General features: G+C 36.0%; 1 protein-coding gene across 2 annotated transcripts in view; it reads left to right on the top strand.

Moving 5' to 3' along the window:
* LOC106875255 (coiled-coil domain-containing protein 180) overlaps nt 1–11745 on the top strand; it is a 177197-nt gene extending 165452 nt beyond the window's left edge. For both annotated transcript variants that reach the window (XM_089338941.1, XM_089338940.1), the window contains exons 33-37: nt 2883–3020; nt 3889–3994; nt 8224–8304; nt 9921–10057; nt 11587–11745. In XM_089338941.1, the coding sequence (XP_089195067.1) occupies nt 2883–3020; nt 3889–3994; nt 8224–8304; nt 9921–10057; nt 11587–11718 (594 nt within the window). In that variant the 3' untranslated portion in view covers nt 11719–11745. The remainder of the gene's footprint in view (nt 1–2882; nt 3021–3888; nt 3995–8223; nt 8305–9920; nt 10058–11586) is intronic.
* Nucleotides 11746–12627: the final 882 nt, after the last annotated feature.

Below are 12627 nucleotides of genomic sequence, written 5' to 3'. Positions count from 1 at the left end.
TGCTCTCCCACAGAAAGGAACAAGGAAAGAATCTTACTTCTTTCAGTCATTTGCCTGTGGCCATGCTGAACCACTGCCTTTAGTTGAACATATTGACCAAAGGACTTATTCTTTGTAAGCCTTGTACTTATCCTACCAGTCTCCTTTGCCGAACCGCCAAGCCACGGGGACATAAACACACCAACATTGGTTATCAAGTGAGGGTTGGGGACAACACAGACACACAAACATATACATATATATATATATATATATATATATATATATATATATATATATATATATATAATAAAGTAAAGTTGTGGAATACTGTACGAGTGGAAATATATATGAAAGTAGGTTTGAAGATGCACTTATTTTTTAAAAAATATTTATTTACTTAACCGGTTTCACTTTTTTAGAAAAAGATTATCAAAAGTCTTTGAGAATAATAAAAAATGTTAAAAAACAGTTTGAGTATTAAAATGCATATATACATTCTTTGATGATAAAATATATTTAAAGTATAAAGCTTTGTATGAACTTTGTAGTGTTACATACTGATTGTCACACATTCTCTGATATTAAGGTGAAATTGTTAAAAACAGTGTTAAAAACAGTGTATGAAAATACACATATGGAAAAATACATATACATATTCTTATACATATTCTTTGACAATCGAATAAAATTGAGGAGGAACTGACCTGGCTTTTTTCTCTTGCGTATATTGAGGGAATGTTTTACTGTCTTAAGAGACAGTATGACTGGCTAGCTGGGGTGGGAGGGAAGAAGAGTTAAAGAAGATTTTTTTATTTTTGGTTGGTCTGTGACAGTCTGTCATGGTTCACTGGTTTTTGGGACTGGTTTTGTGCACATCTCTATGTGTGTGTGTATATATGTGTGTTTGTGTCCGTGTGTGTGGGTGTGGGTGTGTGTGTGTGCCGTTTTTATTGGTCCCAGAGTTTATTGTGGAATGTGTATATGAGTGTGTGTTTGAGTGTTTTTTGTGTCGGTGGGGATGTTAGGTGTGTGTACGTGAGACTGTGCGTATATCTCTTTGTCTGAGTGTGTATGTGTTGTTTTGATCGTCCTTGTGGTGTGTGTGTGTGTGAGAGCAACCGTATGTATGTGTGAGGGTGTGTACATATGTGTGCGTCTGTGTGTGTATGTATGTGTGCATCTGTGTGTGTGCGTGGGAGTGTTTTGTGTGAATGTGGGAGTGTGTGTATACGCGAGTGTGTGTGTGTCTCTCTGTGTCTGAGTGAGTGTGTTGTTTTAAATACCCATTGTGGTGTGTGTGTGTGTGTGTGTGTAAGCAACCGTATGAGTGTGTGATGGTTCATATGTATGTGTATGTCTGTATGTGTATGTGTATGTGTATATATATATATATACATATATATATATATATATATATATATATACAACGGTCTTCACGTATATATACATACGCATATATAGATATACATATATATACACACATATATATATATATGTACATATACATATATATACACACACACACACACACACACACACACATATATATATATATATATATATATACACACACACATACACGCATATATACATACATACACAGTATAAGGTGTGTTATGAGCAGTTATAGAACACGTATCCGACAGAAACTCAACAAACAATTAAAGATGGAGAAGGTGTTAAAAGTTTTTAAAAAATTGAAGAAATTTTAAAAACTTGTAACACCTTCCCTTCTCCATCATTAATTGTTTGTTGAGTTTCTGTCGGATACATGTTCTATAAATGCTCGTAACACACCTTATACTTGTAACATTTTCATATTCGAAAAATATTTACAACAGTAAAGTACCAATGTAATATGAAGAATCTTTATTAGAAATCTAACTTTGGAGCCCCCCAAAGTAAAGGATAAAATAGAATTCAACCTTTTCTTACATATATAATATGTATATATATATATATATATATATATATATATATATATATATATATATATTTGTGTGTGTATGTGTGTGTGTGTGTGTGGAGGCGCAATGGCCCAGTGGTTAGGGCAGCGGACTCGCGGTCATAGGATCGTGGTTTCGATTCCCAGACTGGGCGTTGTGAGTGTTTATTGAGCGAAAACACCTAAAGCTCCACGAGGCTCCGGCAGAGGATGGTGGCGAACCCTGCTGTTCTCTTTCACCACAACTTTCTCTCACTCTTACTTCTTGTTTCTGTTGTGCCTGTAATTCAAAGGGTCAGCCTTGTCACACTGTGTCACGCTGAATATCCCTGAGAACTACGTTAAGGGTACACGTGTCTGTGGAGTGCTCAGCCACTTGCACGTTAATTTCACGAGCAGGCTGTTCCGTTGATCGGATCAACTGGAACCCTCGACGCCGTAAGCGACGGAGTGCCAACAACAACAACAACACATATATATATATATATATATATATATATATATATATATATACATACGTATATGTACTACGTACTTACATCTACACGTATATATATTTATTACTGTTACTAAATTTTCTACAGCCAACTTAACATTCCATGACTACCATTGGGATCAATCAGGTACTGGACAAGGATTCTGGATTATTTTTCCAGTTTTTTAAAATTTAATTTTTGAGAGCAGTCGAGTTCATTTTTAGTATTCTCGTTTGTGAGAGCATTCGAGTTTATTTCAGATATTCTCATTTTAAAAGTCATCTCTGGCTAATCATTGAGAGGATGTTGGTGTTGCCTCGGCAGAAGTTTGTGCTGAGTGCTCTTGTTATTATTATTTTAGTTACTTTGTCTAAACTAGCAGTTATTTATTGAACTTTTGACCAATTCATAAAAATCAGATTGCCTGTTTTTTTGTTTTTTTTTTCTAATCACTGCAATTCTAAATTCTTTCTCAACAGGCCTCCAACAGAGAGCAACTCCAACCAAATCTCGGGCATCCACAGATGAAAGAGAAACTGAACATATTAAACGAAAGTGAACGTGAGCAACATGAGGCGTTAATGACGTTTATGCAATCTCATTTCACAGAGTTAAAGGTAAAGTTCTATTCAAGCTTCTGCCCAAAACAACAAAACTTCTCAAAGAGATTCACTCCAAATTAGAATTAATTCCCAGGGAGTGGTTTCCAGTTCAAAGACAACCATCCAATTTTAGTATAAATTTTATATACTACTGAAATGACTTCAAATGTAAAATACCATTTCACTAACTACAGGTGTGGGTGTGCAGTTAAAAATTTAATTCTCAACCTTGCATAGCACTTTTGACAGCTCTGGGCCTATCACAGTCTTCTGCATAAATTTGGTAAATAAAAACTGAAAGAATTCTGTTGTGTGTGTATGTTTGTCCCCCACCACTGCTTGATGTGTTTATGTCCCCCATAACTTAGCAGTTCAACAAAAGAGACTGATAGAATAAGTACCAGATAAGTATTGAGGTCGATAAGTTTGAATAAAATTCTTCAAGGCAGTACCCTAGCATGACCACAGTCAAATGACTGAAACAAGTAATAGATATATATATATATATATATATATATATATATATATATATATATATATATATATATGAGTGTGTGTGTGTTGAGTTTGTGTATATATGTTAATGATGATTGTAAATGAGCATCATTTTGCTTCCAGACTTCTGAGAAGCATGTCTAGCTATGGGAAAATATTACTTGCTTGGAAACAGACAAGGGTTTGCAGCAGGAAAAGCCTCCAGCTGTTGAAAATCTGTCTCAACGAATTCCAACTGACCCATGCAAGCATGAAAAAGTGGACATTAAATGATGAAGATGATCTTTCTTCAGTAACAAACTAATGTGATAAAATATAGTACACCCCCCCACCAACACTTTTTTTCTATTTTTAAAGTATTAATGTTTTTATATTTTACCATTGACAGGCAGAAGTGATAAAAGCAAGTGGCCCCTTTTTGAAAGAGTTATGTACTGCCAGTGAATCCCTACTTCAACTCTATGATACCCTGTTTAAAGAGTCTTCGCAGAAAAGTAAGACAATTTTGTTAATTGAAATTTGTAAGTTGAGCCCCAGTAGTTCCTGGGGTTAGCTGGGTGAGTGGTAGGAGAGGAGAGAGGGAGGTTGATTCAACTAATTATAGGAATATTCCTCATTGTGGTGGTGCAGTGGGGGAAGGGAGATTGGTCCCTACCCCCAGGATTGAAAAAAGGGAACACAGAAATTATCATGTTCTTATCATCATTGTTTAACGTCTGCTTTCCATGCTAGCATGGGTTGGACAATTTGACTGAGGACTGGTGAACCAGATGGCTACACCAGGCTCCAATCTGATTTGGCAGAGTTTCTACAGCTGGATGCCCTTTCTAATGCCAACCACTCCAAGAGTGTAGTGGGTGCTTTTACATGCCACCGGCACAAAGGCCAGTCAGGAGGTACTGGCAACGGCCATGCTCGAAGTGGTGTATTTTACATGCCACTTGCACAGGAGCCAGTCCAGCAGCACTGGCAACAACCTCGCTCAAATGTCTTTTCATGTGCCACCGGCACAAGTGCCAGGAGGGCGACGCTGGTAATGATCACGCTCAAATGGTGCTATTCATGTGCCACCGGCACGGAAGCCAGACAGCTGCTCTGGCAACGATCATGCTCGGACGGTGCTCTTAGTGCTCCACTGGTACAGGTGCCATCACGATTTCGCTTTCACTTGCCCCAACAGGTCTTTGCAAGCTGAGTTTAGTGTCCAATGAAGGAGACGTTGGCATGGGTGCCAGTCGTCGAATTTAGTTCGATTTCGATTTCACTTGCCTCAACAGGTCTTCGCAAGCGGAGTTTAGTGTCCAATGAAGGAAAGGTACGCATAAGTGGGCTTTTAATACCACTCACCTGAGAGCAGCACCCTTGGTTCTGTGATATGAACTTCTTGGTACAGCAATTCATCTAAATTAAAACTTACCATCTAAATTTCATGTTAATTTCTAAATACCAGCTTAATAACGACAAAGTTATTTCAATAAATTGTTCATTATTTTTTAAATTATTTGAAAGTAAGGTGATTTATTTTAAAAGAAATATGGAAACAAAAGGGTTAAAGTAATGTAAATCTGTAGGAACACTATTTCCCTTTGGCGGAACTATTATCCATCCATGCGTGATTTGGTTAGTGTAGCCAATCGCTTTACCTCGCACATAGATACACACTGCCACCTATTACAAAGTCGCGGGAAAATTTTAATCAGTCCCAGCCAAGCCTCCAAGAAATTTAGATGTAATTTGTCATGTGACTGTCGGAGCTCAACTCCACCACATGGACAACATGAAAGGAAGAAACACTCTGGAACTAAATAACTATTTATAGACTGTTTGAATGTTTATCCTGTTCACATTTTACAATATACAGTAACAGTGTTACATGTTACTTATGCTACATGAACATTTTTCTGGATTTGTGACCGTATAATGAATAGCTTGAACTTTTCTTTTGTTCACATAGGACACTGTTATACCATACCTTTGAATGCTATACCCTGTATGCTGACAAGCAAACTTTGATTTAATGTTATGCTCTTGTCATTTCTTCTTATAATAAATTACTATGTTCTACCAAGCCTTCTGAACATTACTACTTTACTTGTTTCAGTCATTTGACTGTGGCTATGCTGAAGCACCACCTTTAGTCGAGCAAATCGACCCCAGCACTTATTCTTTGTAAGCCTAGTACTTATTCTATCGGTTCTTTTGCCGAACCGCTAAGTTACGGGGACGTAAACACACCAGCATCGGTAGTCAAGCGAAGTTGGGGGGACAAATACAAACACACAAACATATACACACACATACATACATATATATATATATATATATATATATATATATATATATATACATATATATATATATATATATATATATATCTTTTACTCTTTTACTTGTTTCAGTCATTTGACTGCGGCCATGCTGGAGCACCGCCTTTAGTCGAGCAAATCGACCCCGGGGCTTATTCTTTGTAAGCCTAGTACTTATTCTATCGGTCTCTTTTGCCGAACCGCTAAGTGACGGGGACACAAACACACCAGCATCGGTTGTCAAGCAATGCTAGGGGGACAAACACAAACACACACATATATATATATATATATAGATATATACGACGGGCTTCTTTCAGTTTCTGTCTACCAAATCCACTCACAAGGCTGTGGTCGGCCCGAGGCTATAGTAGAAGACACTTGCCCAAGGTGCCACGCAGTGGGACTGAACCCGGGACCATGTGGTTCATAAGCAAGCTACTTACCACACAGCCACTCCTGCGACTGTTATTGTCTATTATTGCATTACAAAGTATTACACTACCACTCTTATAAATGATATTTTAGTGCCAATTCACTAAAAAACTTCCCTCAAAATTTCACGTTAATTTATGTTCCAAATACCAGCTTAATAATGACAAAGTTACTTCAATAAATTCTTCATTATTTTCAAAATTAATTGAAAGTGAGGTAGTGTACTTTAACAGAATTATGATATTGGAAGGGTTAATCCTTTGGATATCAACCTGACATGATATTGCCCCTGGTTACAAACCTCTCATTTTGAAATGATCTAAATTAAAACCTTGCATCAAAATTTCATGCTAATTTATGATTTGAAGACCAGCTTAAACCTTTTGTATTCAGATTAATCTGTCAAATGCAACATTTATTTATTCCCGTTGTTTTGAATTAATCATGCATAATCTTCTAGCTTTAAGATTTCAATGATGTAATTAATTGTTTATTTTTAGAATGACATTGCAGGCTGGGTGTGAGAGGCTGGGTATGGTCAGTCTGTACATAAAGCAGGTATAATATTTGGGCCGGATATGGTTAGTTTAAAGGCCGAAGGGTTAATAATGACAAAGTTATTTTACTAGTTTCTTTGGTACTTTTAAAATTGAAATAAAGATAATGCAATGTGATTTATGGTAACAAAAAGGTTAAAAACTTGTCTAAAGCCATACTGAAGAATGAAGAATGGGTGCAAACTCTTATTTGGTTTTCCTGTTAATAACAGAGAAAAGGTGGATTTTGCTGATTTTAAGAGAAGCGGGTTGAAGGCAGGTGCTAGTATTTCTCCGTATGAGAACTGCTGAGCTACAACCCCACTTTCTCCTCCCAATATAATTGTATATTTGTTGGGCTTGTGCTAAATAAATGAAATCATCAGCTTTGTTGTTATCTTTGTTTCCCATCATCACCACCCCCACACCCTTATCATTACTATTACTGATGTCATCTCCACCACCCCAAATTCTAAGCAAGGTTAAAGCATTTATTACTATCACTACCACCTCTACCGTTTTTCAATATTAATACCACCATCATCATCATCATCATCATAGATATAGGCGTGTCTGTGTGAATAGGCTTGTTTCTTAACCATGTGGTCTCAAGTTCAGTCCTACTGCATGGTACCTCAGGTGAGAGTTGTCATCTGTTATAGCCCCAGGCTATAGCAGATCCTTGTGAGTGAATTTGGCAGACAAAGACTGAAAGAAGCCTGTTGAGAATGTATATATATGTGTGCATGTCTTTAAGTTTATGTTTGTGTTTACATGCCAGTAATTTAGCAATTTGGCAAAAGACTTTAAAAAAATAAGCACTGGGGTTGATTTGTTTGACTTAACCTTTCAGTGCAGTGCCCCAGCATGGCCAGAGTCTAATGACTGAAACAAGTAAAAGATAAGAGATGCTCTGATCTATTACAAGATTATACCATACTTTAACCCCTTAGCATTTAAAGTGGCCATATCTGGCCCAAATATTCTACCTGTTTTATGTTCAAACTGGTCAGATCTAGCTTCTCACACCTGCCCTACAATGTCATTCTAAGAAGAAACAGTCTCCTCATCAGAATCTCAAAGCTACAAGATAATACCTGATTAATTCAAAACAATGTGAATAAATAAGCATTATATTTGTTAGAGTAAGCTGGGTGCTAAAGAGTTAACACAACATTCCAAATAATTTGGGTAAACACAGCTTTTAAATTAATTTAAATCATGTAAAAAGATCCCATGACTATTGTGTTAACCTCCAAATTTCTTTGCCTCACATATAACCCTTCCAATGCATGCCAGTATGGAAAGCAGGTATAAATTGATGAGGGGTAGGACAACAAAACCAAATTTTAAAACAAATTTTGGATGAAAGACTAAAAAATTTTGCTTTTTAAAAAAAAAAAAAAATCCTGTTGGTGTTTCAACAAAATTCTTTCTCCCATCTAGGAGAAAAAATGAGAATTAGTCCATCTGATGTCAATGTTTTGGTGAAGAATATTCCAATACATGACCGTGCAACATGGACAGGTAAGCAAGTTTTTATAAAGCTACAATCTTGGTGAGATTTTTGTTGTTACACTAAGAACATTTTCGATAAAACCCAAAAGTACTCCTTGTAAAGAAACTCTTTCTCCTCCTATTATTATTATTAAGGTGATGAGCTGGCAGAATCGTTAGCACTCTGGACAAAATGCTTAGCAGTATTTTGCCTGTCACTACATTCTGAGTTCAAATTCCACCAAGGTCGACTTTGCATTTCATCCTTTCGTGGTCAATAAATTAAGTAGTAGTTGAATACTGGGGTTGATGTAATTGACTTAACCCCTCCCCACAAAAGCTGCCCTTGTGGCAAAATTTGAAACCATTATTATTATTATTATAAGGCTGGCAGAATTATTAAAATGCTTAGCAGCATTTGTCCATCTTTATGTTCGGAGTTCAAATTCCACTTAGGTTAATTTTGTCTTTTATTCTTTTGGGGTTAATAAAATAAGTACCAGTTGAGCACTGGGGTCAGTGTAATCAACTATCCCTGTCCCTCAAAATTCCTGGCCTTGTGCCAAAATTTGAGGTTGTTGTTACTGTTAAGGCAGTGAGCTGACAGAATTAGCATGTTGGTCAAAATGCATTGCAGCATTTTTTCTAGCTCTTTATATTCTGAGCTCAAATGCCACTGAACTAGATAGACCCTGCTTTTTATCTTTCCTGGTTCAAGAAAAGAAGCTCTACAGTTGAGCACTGAGATCAATGTAATTGACTAGCCCCATCCTTCTCTTTAAAAATTAAAAAAATTCAGGCCTTGTGTCTATCGTAGAGAAATTATTTATTAAAGCTAAAAGCTAGCAGAACCATAACTATGTCAGAAAAAAATGCTCAGCAGCATTTTCTCCATCTTTTTACATTTCTGAGTTCAAATTCTGCCAAGTTCAACTTCATTTTTTCAACATCTAAACGAATGAAAGGCAAAGTGCTAGTCAAATACTGAATCAGATATAATCAGTTTACTTCCTCCTCCTCTGGAAAAAATTACTGGCCTTGTGCCAAAATTTGAAATCACTGTTGCTGTTATTGTGATTGATAGCAATGAGCATCAGAAAAAAAATGCCATCCGGTATTTGTTCTGGCCCTTCATGTTCGGAGTTCAAATCCTTCAGAAGTCAATCATACATTTGAGGGATCCATATAAATAAAGTACCCGCCAAGTATTAGAGTAGAAAGTATGAAATTAACTTCCATTCCTCAAAAATTGCTGAAGCATTTTGCCTATCTCTATGTTCTGAGTTCAAATTCCACCAGGTTCAACCTTGCCTTTCATCCTTGTTAAAATAAATACCCATTGAACAATGGGCTCAATGTAATCAACTTACACCCCCCCCCCCAAAAAAAAAACTTGCTGGATTTGTACCAAAATTTGAAACCAATATTTCTTCAGGGTCTTTGGCAGCATCATGCTTCTTACTCTTATTTTATATACACTCTACTTTTGCACAGAGAAGCCCTTTATAGCCAACAATTTTCTATATTTCTTCCTCTTCTATCAATTCAAAACATTATTTTCCTTGAAAACCAAATTCATTGATAAATAAGATTTCAATTTTATATTTTTGTTTAAAAATTTTTTTTTTTTCTTTTTGTCATTTTAGGTTTGCCACTCAAAGAATTTTATACACAAATGTCTCTGGAATCACCATTTCCCAAGGCAGTCTCTATCTCTGTCACCACCTCAAAATGTATGTTTCCACACCACATAACAGTGAAAGCTCGTAATCAAACATTCCAGGTAAAAACTATTTAGTTTAAACTCCAAATATAAACAAGAAAATACATGTTAACTATGGGATCAGCCTGTCCCATGCAGCCACAGGTGGGGTTTAGCTTCTGAATAAGTGGGACCAAGCCTTGAGGTGGAGCTTACCTTGCCTTAATGGGAAGCCAACAATGCCACCACCACTACCATGATAGTAATGAACCAATTACTATCCTTAGTTAAGCTCCTACTTAACCTTATTTTTTTTTCATCAACAAAAAATGAGGCAGTACCCATAAACTTTTTTCAGGGCTGCCAAGACAAAGGAGACCTTGTATGCTAAGTCCCTTTTTTTTTTTTCCAAAACTGAATCTTTAGAAAGATCACTAATAAAGTTACCTTAGCCTCTTTAGTTTCACATAACATAAAAGGAATGTGTTTACATTTTTCAAACTCACAGGAGGGCTTTCTAATATTTAAAATTATTTCAGATCTTCTGATTTACACTGAGCATTATATATATATATATACATACACATAATCAAAACTGGAGATGAACACCAATGTTCAATGTGATAGGCTTGATAATTGTTAAAGGCTTCCTTAACTTGAAACCAATGGTAGCTTTAATCCACAAATAAAGAATCTTTATCCATCAATATATATCACCATCATCATTTAATGTCTGCTGTCCATGCTGGCATGGGTTGGACAGTTTGATACTGATGTGTGTATATCATCATCATCATCATCATCATCATCATCGTTTAACGTCCGCTTTCTATGCTAGCATGGGTTGGACGATTTGACTGAGGACTGGTGAAACCAGATGGCTACACCAGGCTCCAATCTGATTTGGCAGAGTTTCTACAGCTGGATGCCCTTCCTAATGCCAACCACTCATATATTATATATATATATATATATATATATATATAGATAGATAGATAGATAGATATAATCATTTCAAATATGTATATATATATATAGATAGATAGATATAATCATTTCAAATATGTGTGTATATATATATATATATATATATATATATATATATATATATATATAGATAGATAGATAGATAGATAGATAGATATAATCATTTCAAATATGTATATATATATATATATATATATATATATATAGATAGATATATAATCATTTCAAATATATATATACATGAGGCTATATAACATATCTTAATGTATATTTCAGATGTATAAATGATGCTAAATATGTATATATGTATCCATGTGTTGACACAAATTTACACATATATTTCAAATGTAGAAAGACTTTTGTGTAACATATATATGAGGGAGAGCTGAAAAGTTCCTGGCTTTGTAAAAGAAAATACAGTAGCAGTTATGATTTTATTCAACATACTCCCTTCTCAGATTCACACACTTGATTGCAGTGGTCCTTCAGTTTTTCTAAGACCTGTAAAAGAACTCAAAGAGGTTGGGCCTACCCTTAAAGCCAGGAACTTTTCAGCACCCCCTCATAATGCACACACATGCTAACATGTATTTCATAGACACATATATTAATGTATATTTCAGATGTACAAGGAGTTCTTTAAAAATACACTCCAAAAGACAGAAAGAGAAGAAAAAGATGCACTGGAGAGGGAGATGAAAAGATGGGCAAATTGGCAAGCAAGTGTGAAAAATATACAAAACTTATATAAATAAACCATTTCAGTCAGAAGTAGCTGCAAATTGTTGCTTTTGTCCTCTTTATCGATGATACAAGTCTGATATTTTCTTGCGAGTGGGTGCTGAAAAGTTCCTGGCTATGGGTAAAAGAAAATACAAGATTACAATTTTATTCAACATATTCCCTTCAGATTCACACATTTATTGCAGTGGACCTTCAGATTTCCTAAGCCCTGTAAAAGAACTTGGAAGGTTGGGCCTCCAATCAGGCCTTTTGTTATACTCTTAATGCCAGAAACTTTTTAGCACTCCCTTATATAATCATGTGTCCCATCACAAACACATACTAAGGCACAAACATGAAAAGCTCACAATGGAGTATGGCTCCCATATCTTGAATGGCAACAACCAGAGAAGGGTCACTCAACTGATTGTGTCTATAATAAGCCTCTGTTCCTTAGAGCTGGTTAATTTCATGCCAATTCCACTTGTGCCCTACTGGCTGACCTATGTTATGTCCAACTCCCAGTCCTGCCTCCCCAGAACTTCATTCCCCTTTTCCTATTAGAATCTTCTCCCTGCCTATGTCTTTCCTGCAGATATTAAACTTGCAACAGTTTAAGTAAAACATCAGCCTCACCAATCTCAGAAGACTGTCAAAGACCTTGAGCACTGCACCTTGCTCCAGAACCAGCAAAAAATTAAATAAAACAAAATTACACTTGAATATATTTCCAGATATACAGAAACATGTTGGTTTCTATTCTGGACACAAGGCCATCAATTTCAAGTAAGGGGTACGTCAATGTTACCAACCCCACTGCTCAAATGGTACTTATTTTCTCAAAAGGATGAAGAGCAAAGTCAACCTAGGTGGAACTCAGAACAAAGATGGACGAAATGCTGCTAGGCATTTTGCCCGGTCTCCTATCAATTCTGCCAACT

Source organism: Octopus bimaculoides, chromosome 21 (genome assembly GCF_046866305.1).
Source record: "Octopus bimaculoides isolate indiv1 chromosome 21, ASM4686630v1, whole genome shotgun sequence".
Lineage (NCBI taxonomy): Eukaryota > Metazoa > Mollusca > Cephalopoda > Octopoda > Octopodidae > Octopus > Octopus bimaculoides.
Note: the sequence above shows the minus strand (reverse complement) of the source record. Positions and strands in the feature narration are given on the sequence as shown.